The sequence below is a fragment of the Kogia breviceps genome, chromosome 1 (assembly GCF_026419965.1).
Source record: "Kogia breviceps isolate mKogBre1 chromosome 1, mKogBre1 haplotype 1, whole genome shotgun sequence".
In the NCBI taxonomy this organism is placed as follows: domain Eukaryota; kingdom Metazoa; phylum Chordata; class Mammalia; order Artiodactyla; family Physeteridae; genus Kogia; species Kogia breviceps.
In genome coordinates this window covers 120,667,277-120,687,572 of record NC_081310.1, presented here as the reverse complement: position 1 = coordinate 120,687,572, position 20,296 = coordinate 120,667,277, and the positions used below count along the sequence as shown (strand labels likewise).

General features: G+C 36.6%; 1 protein-coding gene across 9 annotated transcripts in view; it reads right to left on the bottom strand.

Moving 5' to 3' along the window:
• EVI5 (ecotropic viral integration site 5) overlaps positions 1–20,296 on the bottom strand; it is a 203,871-nt gene that overhangs the window by 106,474 nt on the left and 77,101 nt on the right. For 7 of the 9 annotated variants that reach the window (XM_059082311.2, XM_067042691.1, XM_059082379.2 and 4 more), the window contains exons 3-9: positions 19,930–20,119; positions 19,053–19,277; positions 18,154–18,228; positions 14,339–14,464; positions 12,737–12,880; positions 11,674–11,763; positions 11,471–11,568 (exon numbers count right to left, since the gene is read on the bottom strand). In XM_059082311.2, the coding sequence (XP_058938294.1) occupies positions 11,471–11,568; positions 11,674–11,763; positions 12,737–12,880; positions 14,339–14,464; positions 18,154–18,228; positions 19,053–19,277; positions 19,930–20,119 (948 nt within the window). The remainder of the gene's footprint in view (positions 1–11,470; positions 11,569–11,673; positions 11,764–12,736; positions 12,881–14,338; positions 14,465–18,153; positions 18,229–19,052; positions 19,278–19,929; positions 20,120–20,296) is intronic. The other 2 variants (XM_059082368.2, XM_067042700.1) reach the window with 1 other exon arrangement.

Genomic DNA, 20,296 nt, shown 5'->3' with positions numbered 1-20,296 from the left:
TTTCCATATTGAATGGTCTCAGTATCCTTGACAAAAATCATTTGATCATGTATGTAAGGGCTTATTTCTGTCTTTATTCCAGTGCCAACCTGTTTTGATTACTGTAGCTTTGCAGTAAGTTTAGAAATCAGGATGTGTGAGTCCTCCAGCTTTGTTGTTCTTTTTCAAGATTATTTTGGCTATTTGGGGTCCTTTAAGGTTCCATATGAATTTTAGAATGGGGTTTTCTATCTGCAAAAAAAATGTCATCAGTATTTTGATAAGGATTGCACTGACTCGGTAGATCATTTTGGGTAGTATTGACATCTTAACAAGATTAAGTCTTCCAATCATTGAATATGGGATGTGTTTCCATTTGTTTATATATTTAATTTCTTGCAGTAATGTTTTGACGTTTTCATTGTACAAATCTTTCACCTCCTTGGTTAAGTTAATTCCTAAGTATATCTTTTGATGCTACTGAAAAATAAAACTTTTTCACTGATCCACTGGTTGTTTAATTTCCAAAATATTGCTGTTTCTGGTTTTACTTCTGTTATTGATATCTAACTTCAACTTGTTACAGCTGGAGAAGATATTTTGTACATCTCTTAAAATCTACTGAGACTTAATAGTGTTGCTGTTATTGGGTAGAGTGTTCTGTGTATCTCTATTAGATACAGTTGGTTTATTGTGTTGAGTCCTCTATTTCCTTACTTATATTCTCTCTGGTTGTTCTATCCATTACTGAGAGTGGGATATTGAAGTCTCCAAATACTTATGTAGAACTGTCCATTTCTCACTTCATCTGTCCATTTTTGCTTCATATATTTTGATAGTCTGTCATCGATGTATAAATGTTTATAATTATTACACCTATTGCTATATTGAAACTTTCATTAACATATATTACCTGTCTTTGTTTCTTGGAAACTTTTAAAATAAGTCTGTTCTGTCTGATATTAATATAGCTACCTCTGCTCTCTTTTGTTTACTATTTGCATGGAATATCTTTTCCCAACCTTTCCCTTTCAATCTATTTGCATCTTTGGATCTAAAATGAGTCACCTGTAGATAACATGTAGTTGGATCATGTGGTTTTCCCCATTCTGCCAATCTATGTCTTTTGGAGAGTTGAATTCATTTACTTTTAAAGTAAGTTCTGGTAAGGAAGGACTTACTGTCATTTTGCTATTTGTTTTCTATATGCCTTGTAGCTTTTTTTTGTCCCTCATTTCCTGCATTATTGTTTTCTGTAGTGTTTAGTTGGTTTTTTTGTAGTGAAATGCTTAAATTCCTTTCTAATTTCCTATTGTGTATATTCCATTATCATTTTCTTTGTGGTTCCATGGAGATTATACTAACATTCTAAAGTTATAATACTCTAATTTGAATTTATAGCAGTTTAACTTCAATAATATACAAGAACTCTGCTCTTTTATAGCTTCTTTCCCATCCCTTTTGGTTACTGGTCACAAAAACATGTATTTATACATTGTGTGCCCCAAAACACAAACTAATGATTCTTTTAAATCTATTACTCTCCTAAATAATGTAGGAAACAAGATGTGGAGCTACAAACAAAAATTACAATACTAGTAGCTTTTAGACTAATAATTGCTTTTTAAAAAAATGTATTAATTTATTAAATCATATAGAAAACAAAAAGTAGAGTTAAAATCCACTGTTATGATAATAATAGCTTTCATAATTGCCCATGTGTTTGCCTTAATTATGATCTTCATTTTGTAAGATGACTTTGAGTTACTGTTTCGTGAGTGTCCTTTCATTTCACCCTGCAGGAATGAGAATTTCCTGAAGGGCAGATCTAGTGATAACAAGCTTAGCCTTCATTTAGCTGGGAATGTCTCGATTTTTCCCTCACTTTTGAAAGACAGTTTTGCCAGATACAGGATTCCTGACTGTTTTTCCTTTTAGCACTTTGAATATAAAGGCCCGCTTGTCTTCTGGTCTCCAAAGTATCTAAGGAGAAGTATGTTTATAATCTTATTGAGAATCCCTTGTACATAATGATTGGCTTCTCTTTTGCTGCCTTCAAGATTTGCTCTCTCTTTGCCTTTTGCAAGTCTGATTATAATGTGTCTTGGTGTGGGGTCTTTTTTACATCACTTTACTTGGAGTTCAATGAGCTTCTTAAATGTTTATATTCATGTCTTTCAACAAATTTGTTAAGTTTTCAGCCATTATTTCTTCAAACATTCTATCCCGCCACCCCACCTTCTCAGATTCCCACAATGTGTATGTTGGTCCACTTGATGGTATCCCACAGGTCCCTTAGGCTCTGTTCACTTTCTTGGGTCTTTTTTGTTGTTGCTGTTCCTCGAACTCAGTTATTTCCAGTATCCTATCTTCAGGTTCACTTATTCTTCTACTTGCTCAAATCTGCCTTTCAATCACTCTAGTGAACTTTTCATTTCAGTTATTGTACTTTTCAGATCCACAATTTCTTTTTGGTTTATTTTTAGATTTTCTATCCCTTTACTGATATTTCCATTCTGCTCATACAACTTTTTTGCTTTTCCCACATCTTCCTTTATTTCTTTGAGAATCTTTTAAAGTCTCTATCTACCAAATATGCCATGAAGTCTCCTTCAGATACAGTTTATTATTTTCCTTTGAATGGGTCATATTTTCCTGTTTCTTTATATGCCTTGATTTTTTTGTTGTTGAAAACTAGACATTTGAATCTAGTAATGTGGTAACTCTGAAAATCAGATGCTCCCCCTCCCCAGGATTTGCTGGGGGTTTTTTTGTTATTGTTTTTGTCTTTTTGATTGTTATAGGCTGTCTCTGTGTGGATGACCAACCTGAGCTGTAAACTTATGGTATCCGAAGGTCTTTTCTGAGCCTCTCCCTTGGGCATGCACAGTCACGTTTTAATTTTCTCCATATATGCAGTTGTTTTTGAATGTCCTAGTCTTTTGTGTCTGGCTCCCAAAAGCGGAAAAAGAAAAAAATGAAGGGGAGAAAAGGGCATGAGCCCTTTAAATCTCTTGGCAGTCTCTTCAGCCAGAGGAAGAGGTGCAACAACAGTGGAGAGAGGTGCGACATCAATGGGGAGATGTGCAACAACAACTTCTTTGCACCTGTCCAATCATAAACAGTGATCAGGAATCAGAGCACAGATCCCCAATATGTGGAGGACATGGTCTTTTTTGCCCATCCTGACTCCCATAAGCTGCATGCAGGCTGTTCCAGGAATACAAGCACAGCTGCCTGTCAGTGGCTAAGGGGTAGAGAATGGGTAATGTGCTAAGAGCTGAACTGATCAAATAAACTGCAATTTACCATGCCTACCCCTAGAAGTTACAAGTCTTCAACAGACTTCAGAGTTCCAAAATAGTTAATATCAGACAGATTCTGCCAGTGCAACTACTGTCTAGGTGGACAGATTCCTGGTACTTCCTACTCTGCCATCTTTTCACAATCTTCTGTCCACAGTGACTATGTAATATGCCAACTTTGAGGCTTAGAAAGAAGGAGAAACTTGCCTAAGGTCACACCCTTAACTGCTACACTGCTATGTCTCTTACTTTGGTATGTCTAAAAGAATACAGGATATCAAAAAAAATTTTGATTCTAAAAAGGGGCAAAACATTTTGAACAATGGCTGCACTGTTGAAATAACTTTATAGCCTTCACAAATGACTACTGTGAAGTAGATATTTTGTAATGTGTTGTGATAAATGTCATTACTCATTCACAAACCTAAAACAAAACACTATGAGTTATCATTTAATCCTTGTTTCCCAATTCAGTCACCAAGCATGTTCAATTCAACCACCTTAAATTAACACTGCTCTAAAATTCAATATTACTTTTTCTATCTGCATTGATAATTTTTAAAATAAACTTTATTTTTTAGAACAGTTTTAGATTTACAAAATAATTAGAAGAGTATAGAGTTTCTATAAACCCCATCCCCAGTTTCTCCTAGGTTTACACCTTACATTAGTATAGTACATTTATGATAATTAATGAACCAATATTAATACATTATTAACAACTAAAGTCCATACTTTATTCAGATTTCCAAAGGTTTTGGCTAATGTCCTTTTTCTACTCTAGGATCCCATCCAGGATACCACACTACATTTAGCTGTCACATCTTCTTAAAGTCCCATGGTTAGGACAGTTTCTCAGACCTTCCAAGTTTTTGATGACCCTGACAGTTTGAGGAGTACTGGTCATCAGGTATTCTGTAGAATGTCCCTCAACTGGGATTTGTCTCATGCTTTGCTCATGATTATACTGGTATTATGGGTTTTGGGGGAGGAAGACCACAGAGGTAAGTCCCATTTTCATCAAAGTTATAAACTATCAATAGGATACCACTATTGATGTTGACCTTGATCACCTGGCTGAGGTATGATCATGTTTCTGCAAACGTACTTCCAAGTAGCTGCAAAGCTACCTCCTTCTCCCTTCACTGGTAGTATTTTTAGGCCTTTGTTATGGCTTATCTAAATTACTAGAGGAATCGTTTAATTGTTCTTGCTACTTGCCAGTTTCTTAACTCAATCTTTTCTAAACACTATTACCAGAGTGGTATTTTGGGGGGACTTCCCTGGTGGCACAGTGGTTAAGAATCGGCCTGTCAATGCAGGGGACACGGGTTCGAGCCCTGGTACGGGAAGATCTCACATGCTGTGGAGCAACTAAGCCCATGCGCCACAACTGCTGAGCGTGAGTTCTAGAGCCTGTGAGCCACAACTATTGAGCCCACATGCTACAACTACTGAAGTCTGTGCACCTAGAGCCCATGCTCCACAACAAGAGAAGCCACTGCAATGAGAAGCCCGTGCACCACAATGAAGAGTAGCCCCCACTTGCCTCAACTAGAGAAAGCCCATGCGCAGCAACAAAGACCCAACACAGCCAAAAAATAAAAACAAATAATTAATTTTTTAAAAAAATCAGGGCTTCTCAAAAACCAGTCTGAAAACCACCTAGTAGTTCTTAATTTTAAAATAATAATAATAATAAGACTCAGTGGATTCACACAGATATAAATAAATAAATAAGCAAGCAAGCAAAGAGATAACTAAAAAGAGAAAGAAGGGAAACCTCTTCCTTATACCAGAATGCCAATTAATAAGGAAGGAATGAGGGAGTGAGACAATCATAAACAGAGCCAAATATGGGGAGGGAAAGTTTGGTAAGGAACAGGATATTATATAAACTCAAAGTACCTTGACACAAATTACTTACTCATAAAGGACAAAATAATAACTTTATAGTAGTGAAATCTGGCAGACATCACCTTAACCAAGTGATCAAAGCTAACATCATCTTCCTTAAAAAACTAAAAGTAGAGCTACCACATGATCCTGCAATCCCAGTCCTGGGCATATATCTGGAGAAAAACATAAGCTGAAAAGATACACGTACCCCAATGTTCACAGCAGTACTATTTACAATACAAGACATGGAAGAAACCTAAGTGTCCACTAACAGATAAATGGATAAAGAAGATGTGGTATATACACACTATGGACTATTACTCAGCCTTAAAAAAGAATGGAATAATGCCATTTGCAGCAACATGGATGGACCTAAAGATTATCATACTAAGTGAATTGAAGTAAGCCAGAGAAAGGCAAATAGCATCTGATATTGCTTATATGTGTAATATAAAAAAATGACACAAATGAACTTATTTATAAAACAGAAATAGACTCACAGACATAGAAAACAAATTTATGGTTACCAAAGCAGGGAGGATAAATTAGGAGTTTGGGATTAAAATATACACATTACTATACATAAAATAGATAACCAACATGGACCTACTGTATAGCACAGGGAACTATACTCAATATCTTGTAATAACCTATAATGGAAGAGAATGTAAAAAATGAATATATATGTATATACATATATATGTGTGTATACATATATATATATATCTGAATCACTCTGCTGTATACCTGAAACTAACACAACATTGTAAATCAACTATATTTCAATAAAAAAATTTTTTTAAATAAATAATTGATTTTTTTTTAGAAAGGTAACATCATCAATATTGAGACGAGCCAAGATTGATGAGAAGACACAATATTATTGGTATACCTGCCAAAAATGTGCAACCTGAATCTAATAATGAGGAAATGTTAGATTAACCAAATTGTGGGATCTTCTACAGAATAACTGGCCTGTACTCTTCAAATATATCAAGGTCAAGAAACACAAAGCATTGAGAGAGCAGTTCAGATTAAAGGAGATTGACACTATTTACAATACAAACATGGAAGACTTAATGCAATACACGGGACTTCCCTGGTGGGACTTCCCTGGTGGCGTAGTGGATGAGAATCTGCCTGTCAATGCAGGGGACATGGCTTCGAGCCCCGGTCTGGGAAGATTCCACATGCCACGGAGCAACTAAGCCCGTGCATCACAACTACTGAGCCTGCGTGCTGCAACTACTGAAGCCCACAAGCCTAGAGCCCGTGCTCCACAACACGAGAAGCCACCGCAAGAAGAAGTCTGTGCACCACAACGAAGAGTAGCCCCCGCTCGCTGCAACTAGAGAAAGCCCACATGCAGCAATGAAGACCCAACACAGCCAAAAATAAATAAAATTAAATCTTTAAATAAATAAATAAATAAACAAATTGTGATACACGATCCTGGAGGGTCTGGAGTGGATACAGGACCCAGGGGGTAAGGGATCAAGGGTGGTGAGTGGGTAGAAGTTGGGGATGGGAGGAAGAGATTGTTGTAAGGAATATTATTGGGACAAGTGATAAAATTTGAACTTCTATTATGGATTAGAATACTATTGTATCTATGATAATTTCCTGATTTTGATTAACTGCTGACTTCGGTTTTAAAAAAAAAAAAAGCTCAGTTCTTAGGAAGTACATATTCAAGTATTTAAGGAAAAAGGGCACAATATCTCAACTTACTCTAAAATGGGTGCTCCCAAAAATAATGGGTATGGATTTGACTTACATACACACACATATTATTTATATATATGCATGTGGGGGGGAGGAAAATAAAACAAATGGGCAAAATGTAAACAATTGGTGAATTTGGATAAGTGGCATAAGGGAGTTCCTTGTAGTATATCTGTAACTTTTTAAAAAAGTTTAAAAGTATACCAAAATAGGGGTTTCCCTGGTGGCGCAGTGGTTGAGAGTCCGCCTGCCGATGCAGGGAACACGGGTTCGTGCCCCGCTCTGGGAAGATCCCACATGCCCTGTAGCGGCTGGGCCCGTGAGCCATGGCCGCTGAGCCTGCGCGTCGGGAGCCTGTGCTCCGCGTCGGGAGCCTGTGCTCCGCAACGGGAGAGGCCACAACACTGAGAGGCCCACGTACCGCAAAAAAAAAAAAAAAAAGTATACCAAAATAAAAATTACAACAAAAGAAGCCAAAGGCTAATATGACTGCTTGCTTGCAACATTCATATCTTAAAGAAACCTCTAAACCACATGTAAGTGATTAGTGAGCAGTTGAAACATGGCTAATAGAACCGATTTAATGAATCTTTAATTCTATTTAAATAGCCACATACAGGTAGTGGCTATCATACAGGACAGCACAGCTTTAAATACCCCTAGGTTCCCACCACGTTTCAAACTTCACTGCCTATTACATTCCCATTTGCCTATGGTACAGTCACACTGGCTTTTTACTGTTCTTAAACATATCAATCATTCTTATTTCATTCATTACATTTACTGCTCTCTCAGCATGAAATATACTTGCCCAGATAATCACATGACTCCCTCTCTCACTTCCTTCAGGTGTTTGCTCAAATGGTGCTTTATCAGTCTGTGTGCCCTATCCTGAGTTCTCTATCTAAAAAAAGCACCCCATCACTTCCATGTCCTTCATCCTCCTTTAGTTTTCCTTCATGGCACTGCCACTGATGGACATGATACTGTATATTTGTTCAGAAGCTGCTCCATTTGATTTTTCTTGCTTTGCTCTCTCAGGGCACACTCCTTCTGGGGCACGTCATTCTGAAATTGTACCTTTTGTTTGGAACTCCAGAGATTTTTATATCTCAAAGTCAGTCTTCTGCACTTCTGTAAGTTCCACAAAGGAGGAACTCCCTCTCTGTAGTCATCATTTAACCCCAGCAATTGGAAACATAAGTTCTTTAAAACTATACTCTAGGTCTTCCCTGGTGGCGCAGTGGTTGAGAGTCCGCCTGCCGATGCAGGGGACACGGGTTCGTGCCCAGGTCCGGGAGGATCCCACATGCCGCGGAGCGGCTGGGCCCATGAGCCATGGCCGCTGAGCCTGTGCGTCCGGAGCCTGTGCTCCGCAACGGGAGAGGCCACGACAGTGAGAGGCCCGCGTACCACAAAAACCAAAAAAAAAAAAGAAAAAACTATACTCTGGTGCCCTCTCCTTCAGAAAACAACTTCTGCCATCCTCCTATCCAACCATGTAAGTGGTCTTCAACTTTTTTTTTCTCATGTACCTGCTAAAAGAATGTTGCCCCTTATATACTTTAAAGAAGTCTAAAAAATTTTCGTTACCTAAGTGCATACAATTGCAAAGGATGTGATTTATATATGCTTAAATTTTTTCACTAAAACTTTAAATGAGACTTATTTGATTTATGGATGTCTACTCTATAACCTAAGTAGCAAAGGCAGTCATGGTTACGAAACCAATAAGTCAAATTATATTTACCTTCTCTATCACTAAAGTTCATGTTCTTTTTCAACTCAAATAAGTATATGTTAATACATAACCCCATAACCACCATTCTATTTTTCATTTCTAACTATAAGCAAGATAAGGTAGCCTTGCCAAGCATTTGTCAGCTGGATGAAATAAGAAGCTGCTCCATTTGATTTTTCTTGCTTTGTTCTCTAAGGGCACACTGCAAGGCACTCTGAAATTGTCCCTTTTGTATGGTATCCCAGAGATTTTTATACCCCAAAGTAATGTAAGAATTGGAGTGTGACAGGTTTGCCTTACTTTTATAAAGTGGTAGAAGGCAGATTGTAAAAGGGGAGCTAGAAAGGAGAACAAAGATACTGTAACAAAGAAGGACAAACCTGACTCCATGTTGGATCTATTCCTTTAGCCCTAACCTTTGAGCTCTGTTGCCTGTTCTTAGTTATGCTGCCTCTGTACCTTTGTAAAAGGATGTTGCCTACAGCCTAAAATATACATGAGAGCCCATTCTCAAGGCTCTGCCTCCCAGGCTTGATCTTTAAAAGTATCAATATAACACTTTTCCATTCATATAGAGATAAAAAGTTGCAGAACAGAGAACAACATTTGTCTTGTTGAGGGGTGATAGGAACATTGTGACTAGACTCAGGTGGACAGCTGCAAGAACAAAGGATTCTGGCACCAAGAAGTCTGCAACAACCAGCTACACACTCTCCCCTTTTAGTATTAAAGTGACCTAAATCCTAACTTGGGTAAAATGGTTCACTGGGACACCAGTCCACCATCTTCCTGGTCTTCTGGCTTTCCAAATAAAGTCACTATTCCTTGCCCCAACACCATGTCTCTCGATTTACTGGCCTGTCATGTGGCGAGTACTACAAGCTTGAACTCAGTAAAAATACCTCTACCACAGGAATATTATCAGGGCAGATAAAAGTTAGGAAAGAATATAAATGGAAACTGAAAATCTAGTTACCGTGCTCTGAACATTTTCCTGGGTCCCAAAAGACTAGACTGTGTATGCAGTTTAAAGACACATAGGCTAGGCATCTCTTACATGTTATATTAATAACATGTTATAGTGACATCTACCAGACTGTAAATGTAATAAGCTATTTACTGTTGCTCTGCCATCACCCTACCCACAGGAAGTTTGAACCTTCTTCAGAGCCAGGTCCAAGACTAAGTTCATTACATTCTGAGAGTGATACTTAGTAGAAATGGATGACACTCATCTTTTAATACTGATAAAGTATTATTCTCCAGAATATGCATAAACAACTACTAACCACTAAGAAGCAGTCAATGCAGTAAGAAGTAGATACTGCAAAAGAAAAGGAAGTACCAACAAAAGAATAAAAAAGGAAGGGGAAGAAAACAGAAGCGTATTTGTTACGGCAATCTATAATCAGTGATCTTTGATGTTACTATTGTAAAAAAGATTACAACTTGCTGAAGGCTCAAATGATGATTAGCAATTTTTAGCAATAAAGTTTTTTTCTAATAAATTTATTTATTCATTTATTGATTTATTTATTTTTGGCTGCACTGAGTCTTCTTTGCTGTGCACAGGCTTTCCCTAGTTGTAGTGAGCAGGGGCTACTCTTCGTGGCAGTGCGTGGGCTTTTCATTTGCATTGGCTTCTCTTGTCACAGAGCACAGGCTCTAGGCATGCAGGCTTCAGTAGTTGTGGCACACGGGCTCAGTAGTTGTGGCTTGTGGGCTCTAGAGCACAGGCTCAGTAGTTGTGGCACACAGGCTTAGCTGCTCCCCATGGCACGTGGGATCTTCCCAGACCAGGGATTGAACCTGTGTCCCCTGCATTGGCAGGTGGATTCTTAACCACTGCGCCACCAGGGAAGTCCCAATAAAGTATTTTTAAATTAAGGTCAACAGGCAGAAATTGAGATGGCTCCTAAGATTGTATCAATTATAGAACAGAACAGCTTTTCGGTCAGTAATGTCTCAAAATGATGGTGTGATGTGATGGGTTATTAGAAATTTCACAGGTAATTTATTAACAATAATAGTTGAATATGATAAATTGTCTTTTCGCAAATTAGAGCCAACTAATTTTAATAACATAATTCTTGCTCATATTCTAATATACTTTCTGGAGTAGGAATCTCCATGGGAATACGTTGTACATGTTAACGTAATTTCACCTTGCAGCAGCAGAGATACTGAGAACAAGTGTCAGGAATGCTAACAATGACCTCAGGCTAAGATTTATTTAATTGCTGGAAGCTAGAAGAGTAACAGCTATTGTTCTTAATTAACACCTTTATCATATTTCAAAAATTAACCTTTACAGGCCAACATTGCATATCTTCAACTTTTATGAAATATATTCAAAGAAAAGTTTCACTAGAAAGTAATACACAGTAAACAAAATTTTAACTTAATGCATACCTCATGCCTATCTTGCTGGTTATGCTAATCTTGAACTTAAGTGATAAACTGGGGTCAACTAAGAGGAAAAGAATGTCAGTGACTTAGACCACACCATAAAAGCAGTTTCTAAAATAACAGCACACTCACATATATACACTTACCACGTTCCTAATTCTAATCAATGTGGAATGGGAAGGGGAGTTTTAAAAGTAATACACAATAATCCCATGCACCACTAGAGCACTATGAAATTCCAATATTAAATTTAGGTTATATTGAAATCAATACCACCAAATAAAACATTACAGCTCTATAAAATGAGGAGGAAATCTGCACTCACCACTAGAATGCTTTGCTTCTTCCATTTAATTTCCTAAATGCATCAACAAACCCCCATAACTAAAAAAACAAAATATAAAATACTTACTTTTTCATTTTTTTTGAGTTATACTTGACTTGGTAAGCTGCCTGGATTAATTTGTCTGGACCACCATCAAACTGATGTGGAATGACTTTCTGAAAGTGCTAAAATACAATAGAAGAAAAACATAAGAATGACTTAGTACCATTTATTATCAACTAATTAACAGTAAAATCTAGAGACATTCAAGAAATCATGGCCTGGCTTACCTGTAACATCCCTTCCATGTCGAGTTGCATCAGTTCTGCCTGATTCATTTGAAGAAGCGCTAATCCTACCCGAAACACTATTTCTAAACCCTGAGGAATCAAATTATAAAGTCAAATTTGTCTTATTCTTCCAAAACAAAAACTAATCATTCAAAAGAATACTAAGGTAAACATTTAGGTATCTAAACAGAGATGCGCACACATTTTCTGTAAAGAGTTGGAGAACAAATGTTTTAGGGTTTATGAGCCTTACCTATGGCTGCTGTCACAAATAGTCAACCCTGCCATTGCAGCTCAAAAGCAGACACAGACATCACATCAACAAACAGTCACGGCTATGTTCCAAGAAACTTTATTTACAGAAATAAGTGGAAGGACAGATTTGGCATGCAAACCAGAAGAGATCAGTACATGAGTCATAGCTTGCTGGCTCCAGACTAACCTAATTTAGCTTCATTATACAAACTGATCTTCCCAAGATGTAATTAATAACAATTAATAATATTCTTAGGTGCTCTCTATCACTGATCACCTATCCTTACCTTCTTACCTTCTCACTCAAAATATACAAGACAAAGGATCACTACTACATATCACTGACAATTAAAAGGACTGCCTGCAAGGTGTTCATGGGATAGAAGAAACTTAATTATATTCATTACTTCTTCCTCTTTGGGTAACAGATGCATTGCAACAATGTTGTCTGTAAGGTAGATTTTACCCCTCACTGATTCTCACTAAATCAAAAAGGAGGTGAAACAGAGGTCTGGTTAAGAGTGTGGGCTCCAGATTTTGAATGCCTACATCTGAATCCTGGTTACTATACCACTTATGTGTCCATAGACAGCTACTTAATCTTTCTCTAAATATCGGCTTCCTCATCTCTCATCTCTCATCTATCAAATGGGGAGATGAATAGTACTGATAGGGTTGTTAAAGGATTAAATGAGATTATCCAGGTAAGCAGTTTAGCATGGACCACATGGGTCTCCTTTATCGTTCGCCTCATTGCCCGCTCTCATTAACCCAATGATTCCTTTGCTCAGTCTGCCCATTAACTCACCTCAGACATAAAGATATCAAATATCCTTGTTGCAATTGGTAATGGAAAAGTCGTAAGGAAGATAGTCAGAAACCAAGATGATGCATACATTGAGGTATGAAAACTCTGAGACTGAAAATGCACAAAGAGCCCTGGAAGATGCTCCTAAAGAGATGAAAAGAATTTTTTAGTTAAAACATGGTAAAACTGAGTATTTTAAGCCAGACAATTGTATACATACTAAAGTAACTGAAAGCAAACACAAACATAAAATTTAGGCATCATATGGAAGAGTTAAGAGGCAGAAATGGACACATTCTGGATAGTGGTTATTGTCTGGAAAAGAAAGAAAGGAAAAAGGAAGTGGAGTTGGAACTTAAAAAGTTGGAACTTTTTAATGATTTATTAATAAAAAGAAAAATTACAATAAATAAGTAAAAATTTTATATTTCTTTAACCTTATTTGTGGGTACATGGGTATCTGATATTTTCTATACTTTTCTATAAACTATAATAATTCCAAAAAAAATTTTTAAGGGAAAGAAATGTTATCTTGAAATACTTTCAGGTGCTATCTACCATTGGTCACCTATTCTAAGCTTCCTACCTTCTCACCCAAAATACAGATACTTCAACACTCTAGTAAATCAAAACATAAATGACACATTAACTGAAAATAAACCAAGGGAGTTTAAGGGTGATAAAAATAAGCTTACTAGTTCAAAAAAAAAATTAAGAATCACCAAGACCTATTTTGTCTTTTACTTTAAAATGTAAAAACATTTTGTATATCCCCTTCGTCTCATCACACACAGAAAAGATAGAGGATTTTTAAATTGCTGTGGGCAAAAGTAGGGGAAAAGTAGACTTGTGAAAATGGCTCTTATGCCAGCTGAATGATTAACCTATATTCTTAATTTCTGCTTACCTAATTGAAATTTAAGTAAATGAAGAATATTTCTACCATTACATTACAGGACAAAACAGTAAATTTATTTATATATATAAATATAAAAATTAAATCCAGAAAGATGAAACACTTCAAAGGTATTTTTTTATTTGGTTTTGATTCCTCTCTTCCTCCTCTTCACCCTTACACAGTCACTAAGACTCTGACTCTTAAACTAGCAACACGAAAGGACAGAAACAATATTTTTTTAAAAAGATTACAGGCTAGCAAAAAAAGGGATGAAAAGGGAAAGGCAGGGGAGAGGACTGAAAGAGATAAGAGATAGTCTCAAAGGAAATGAATTGATGTCAGCGTCCAAATGTCATGGGCTTCTGTAAGAGAGCAACGTCTACGTAAAATAATAGGATAAAATATGGCATAATAAAGAAATTCATGCATCTAGGTTATGATATACTATATTTGGCACAAATGCTTAAGGTCTGAATATAAAAACTAGTCAAGTTCCAGACTGTGATCTACCTGCAGACAGCGCCTAACTGGGAAGTAGTTCTAAACTGTGGATTAACCGAACAATAAATGATGATGTGATTAAAACACTGTTTTTTTTTCAATTGCTTTAATGCTTTTAACATTAATTTTGCTTAGTTGTCACTCAAACCAAGATGACAAAAAATATAAAGGCAATATGTTTTTGGTTAACACCACACTTTTACCTGTATCATGCATTCAAACTGGTACATACAAAGGCCTAATTCTGCCATACTTGGTTTAAAAAGTTCACGAAGTCTATAATCTTGCATTAATTTAACAAATACACAGAAAGCTTCTTCTTCTGGCATCTGCATTAGGAGGAAAAAAGCAACATAGGTTAATGTTCTGTGATACGCAAATAAGCTAATAAACACATTTAAACTAAGTACCCATCCAAATATAAACAATGTTATTTTGGTTTTTATTGTCATTAACTTTTTCTTTTACTGGAGCATAATTGCTTTACAATGTTGTGTTAGTTTCTGCTGTACAATGAAGTGAATCAGCTATATGTGTATATATATATCCCCTCCCTCTTGGACCTCCCTCCCACCCATCCCCACACCCACCCCCATCACCCCACCCATCTAGGTTGTCACAGAGCACCGATCCTAGCTTCCTGTGCATTATAGCATGTACTCACTAGCTATTTTACACATGGTAGTGTATATATGTAAATCCTGAGTGCTATGTGGTACAATATTAAGAGCAATGGACTAGAAATCAGAAGCTTATAATTTCCCATTCTATCACCGACAATGAGATGTTAGACAAATCCTACAGCCTCTGAGACCAGCTGCCTCACTTGCCTAACTCATGAATTCAACCAACAAATATTCATTTAAAGCCAGATACTTCTCTCTCTCTCTGAGTACATACCAGTGAACAAAATAAACAGTATCTACCCTCAAGGAGACTGAACCCTCTAGTTGGGGGAGATAGATAATACATGGAATAAATCAATTAACATATATGTCAGATGGTGAGAAGTGCTACGGAAATAAAACAAAGTAGAGCAACAGGGAATCCCGGGGAGCTACACTGCTATTTACATATAGATGGTCAGGGAAAGTCTCTTGATAAGGTAACATTTGAGCAAAATATTGAAGTAAGGGGACAACTGAGGAAAGAACAGTCCTGGGAGAATAATACAAAGGTCTTGAAATGGAATCACGATTGGCATGCTCACGGAACAACGAATAGGGGACTACTAAATTAGTAGTAATGTTACAAATGAAAGTATGGTTATGGAGGAGAAATAAAGGAAACCAAATTACATAGGATTTTAGAAGCCACTATAAGGATGTGGACTTTTACCTTAAGTGAGATAGGAAGCCTTTCAAGGGTTCCAAGCAGAAACAATATGGCATTAGTGTTAAAAGAACTTGTAAAATAAGTTTTAAAAAAAACTGTAATTAGAGTTTTAAAGGTTCCAATTTCACATTTTATGTGTAACTCACTAGATAATCATATCAACTAAGATAATGAACATAAAAGCTCTGTAATAAGAATATGTAGGCACATAACACTTATACAAATTATTGTGGGGTTTTTTTGTTTGGTTGGTTTTTTTGCCTGCCACACAGCATGCGGGGATCTTAGTTCCCCAACCAGAGATGGAACCCATGCCCCCTGCAGTGGAGGCGTGGAGTCCTAACCACTGGACCACCAGGGAATTCCCCTGTGTGGCTTTTCTTAAAATAAAATTTTCTAATGTTCATTCACTCACATTATACCACTGTGTTCCAAAAGACGAAACCTCAAAGAGTCTCTAGGCACTCTTCTTACTGAAGACTACTTTTATTAACAATACACTTTTCCTGGTCTTGACACAGCCATGGACAGGAGCCAAGAGTTATTCTTGGCAAAACCCATACTTCCTTCCTTCCTCCCAACGCACATAGCCACAATTTTGCCTTGGAGACCATCCTTATTAATCCTGTCAAGGTTTATAGCCCCACTGATTTTTATATCAGTTACTACAAGAAACCCTACCTCCCAGAACTCTCATCCCATGTGCTTGGTTCTATTGCTCCCATAATTTAACCCCATTGCCAATATTCCCCAAACCTTTTCCACAGTATTTTCTGGAACTGATAATACGCCATCAACAAAATATCCTACCTATACCCTCAATCTGTTTACCAAATGTTCTTTCACTGTCTTTCTCTAAGTGAAACCTGATTCCCCCAAAGAATACTTCAACACCAAAATCTGGCTCTCTCCTGAGGTGGCTGTTTTCTCTCCCAGAGCACTGGAAGAGGCCTGGGGTAGAGAGGTTTATGCCCCTCCTTGGACCTCAATGCCTCATTGCCATTGCATTAACTGCCCCTTCTCTCTGAAACATATACCAGCAGATATTACCCTTTAATCCTCTTTTTTGCAGCATCTACGAACCTCTGGATCAACCCCCAACCCCAAACTACACTCATTTTCATGAGGATTAATTCTCTGGCCTAGAAGATCTTTGACTCCTTTCCTCCAATGATCCTGGCAGGTAGTTACTAGTGCAGGCTCTAGGGCCACACCACCTGAGGTTCAAATCCCAGAGTGATACTTTTAAAGTATGAATCAGATCACATCACTCCACTGCTCAAAACACTCTAGTGCCTCCCCATATCCTCATTAAAAGTCAAAATGCTTACAAGGTCCTACATGATGTGGCCCCTTACTATTTCTCCAAACTCATCTCCCACAACTACCTTCCCCTTTCCACTTCTCCCTCCACTCCTCAACTCCAGTCACAGTGAGAATGTGTCAATTTATCTCCCTTTTTTGCCTTCTAAGAACTTCTCCTCTGAATGTATCAAATAATTCATTCCCTCTCTCCTCCGCAATAGCATGGATATAGAAATTGGGAGAAGGTTTTAAAAATGGTGATATTTTTAAAAATAAGTTGAAATGATTGAATAAAAGACCAAAAGGAGGTAGAAAAAATACTATCACTGGGTCCCTCACAAAAAAATTGAAACGATAGTCACAAAATGAAAAATTGTGACACCAAGTAAAATATAAATATGAAGAACAATCACCCAGGTGTTTTACAGTCATTCCTTTTATTATAAAAAAATCTGCACACTTGAGTCTTACAGCAACGTGTTGCTACATACTTTCTCTACGACACTGAGTTAATAAGAATCACTGAGTTCTGAACTCAGTGCAGAACTGAGCTGCAAAAACAAGCCTACATGACTCAAATGAAGTTATCTCCAAGGTTTCTTTTCAGATCATATTTTAGTCTGAGACTAAATAGAGTATGATAGTCTTTTTTTTCAATTTCAATAAGGCTGGAGAGGTAACACAACATGCTATTTCCCTTCAAAGCTATGACTGATTGTCCCTGTCCTTGACTTCTGAAAACACCCCACCCAAAATAAGTCATTGCCAATGGAAATATATGTTATATCCCCAGGGCAGTACAAGTGACTGAGTACCTCTATTTTAGAGCCTATAGTAAAACAGGCATAACAAGCCCTCAGCTCTGTGACAAATAAAATTACTGTATAAATTTCCAAAGACATTGTACATCATAAATAAGATTTTCTTTTCTTTTCTTTCTTTCTTTCTTTCTCTTTTTTTTTTTGTGGCTTTGCCGAGCGGCATGTGTGATCTTAGTTCCCCGACCAGTGACAGAACCCGTCAGGGAAGTTCCATAAATAAGATTTTCATACCAACACTTTAATCAGTCCTGCGTGGCTGGGAAAAGATTATTCCTCATTAAATATTGACATATAAGTTAAGATTTAAAAGTAGATTCAGGCTTTAGTAGAATCTTATGGTCCAAATGTAGATAAGATGAAATTTGATTTAGTGGCAGGATATCTATTGTATGTTATTTTCAACACTTTTAATATTTTAAAATGCAAACTAAATGTTCCTATTTAGACTATGTTTAGGGGGAAATACCAATATCCACTTACTAAAACAAGGATGATATTTAAGTTCTCCAACTTTAATAAAGAACTTAATTGGACATTTAATACTTATACTAACTTACCTGCATAAGCAACAATCCAACTATAAAAGCACTTCCTTGACAGTAACCAACCTCACGATCCACTAAAGAATATGCCTAAAAAGTAAAAAATGTTGTTCAAAACACTTTAACATGATATATCATACCTTCCTTCTCTAAAAGCCTAAAGACAGTAAGAAGGTGGATTAAAGACCATTTATTTTTTAGAGAAGCTCTTGCTTGCTTTGTTGTAGATGTTATCCTATCCTGTAAGTATTTTAAAAGCAAATGATTTATTACATAAAATTTTATTTTGACGATTTCCCAATTAGGAACTGACAACTCCTAAGGACAAGAAAATAAAGGAATTTGTACTCAGGAAAGTGACAAAGCTTAAAAATCATTAAAAATTTATATCTGACAAAGATCAAAACTAGAGTAGGATGAAGGTAAAGCACTGACAAAACTGAAATGATTTAACAAGAAATTAATATTTCATGGAGGTAGCTAGAAGGAAAAGGAATTATGCAAAGGGAAAAGGCAACACTGGAGAAAAAATTACAATGGCACACACTTTTAAGGGCTAAGAGCTCTTAGCAATGCTGGCCACAGCAAGCAAAAAATTTGCTCCCAGATTGTGAAACTCATAGAAGGTGAATTATTCATTCTCATGGAAGATCTTCTCTATGGTATGTATAGTGATTTATAGGTTATTTGATTTCAGTCAACTAATTCCAAGCAATGTGAGGAATTTTCTAAGAGTTCTCCAAACTAGACAATAATCCAGCATCAGAATTAAAGCCAAAATTATGCTAACGTCAAATTTATTGCCAAAGCAACTGATTACTGGGGTGAGAGTTCATACTTCATTATGAGAAGTGTTTAATTTCAACCTCCTGAGAATTCATTTCATCTAAAAAAAATGAATAAACAGAACTTACCTTCATTACATTAAACAAAACCTCCTGTCCAAGACTATCTTTTTCCTTAAAAAAATTGTGTTCAGGATAAGTTCTAGCAATGTCCCTTCGGATCAATTTTTCACAAGGTGAGGTCATTTTCAGGAGTTCTGAATACTGATCCTTAATTGGCATACTTTGTGCACTGCACAAAAGTTGCCAAACTATTGCTCTAAAATGATGGGGTATCCCTTTACGAACAAGTTCCTACAAATAAAAATAAAAATAAAAATGTTTAAGTGACTTATTTAGGCTTCCTACCTTGAAAGCCAAAGAAGACTTACTGGAGGTTGGAGTAGAGTACATGACTTTTTCAAATTTATAATTCACAAAGCTACTTTTATAATAAGACTAGGGAACTTTTTAACCAAGGCTAAGATTTGGCTAAGATACGGGTATATTCTGTTCTGATCAGAGGGACAACAATGCCATGGATAAATTCTTGTCATTTCACTCAGAGTATACCTCTAAAGGTATTAAGGACCTGATAATCTGCAGAGCTGTGAATGATGGCACTGTAACCATCATCTTTCAAAGGGCTGTTTTATATTTTAAAATAAAAAAAGTAAAATACTGGTAACTGAAGGATGTAGGATGTCACAACTTCCATTTCTGAATCTATAAAATAAGAGAATTTAATATCTAAAATAATTTTCAGCTATATATTTCTACAATTAGGAGACCTCTATAACAATTGATAGCTACAAACCAATACTTCTATGGGCACAAATATATAAAGCAGACCTCTTCATCATACCACTTAGGAAGTACTAGAATCTGATTTTTTTTAATCCTCTATTAATTGATACCTCATGCCCTTTGGGATAAGAGGAAGGACTTAAGCAAAGAATATGAATACCTTAACTTGCTTTTCCTTCTTTTTACGCACATCTTCCCATTCATTAACAATTCTTCCCCAAAGAATCCAAGAGTCTTCTTCAAGGTGACTGAGGTTGCTGGAGGCTGATGAACTTGATACAAGGGAGGAGCCACTGTTTCTTCTTGATCCATTTACAGATCTTAAAGATTTACTATCTGTTTCTAACAATCTAAAACATAATTAAAAATTGCTCAACATCTCACTGTGACACTAGATGACATGATGATACATAAGAGCTTCACTACTGCAATTTAGCCATGGTTTTAAAATATATATAATTTCAATAATATTTGGTTGGCATCTATAAAATTAACTGCTGTATTTTTTCTACTAAGCACAGCAATTT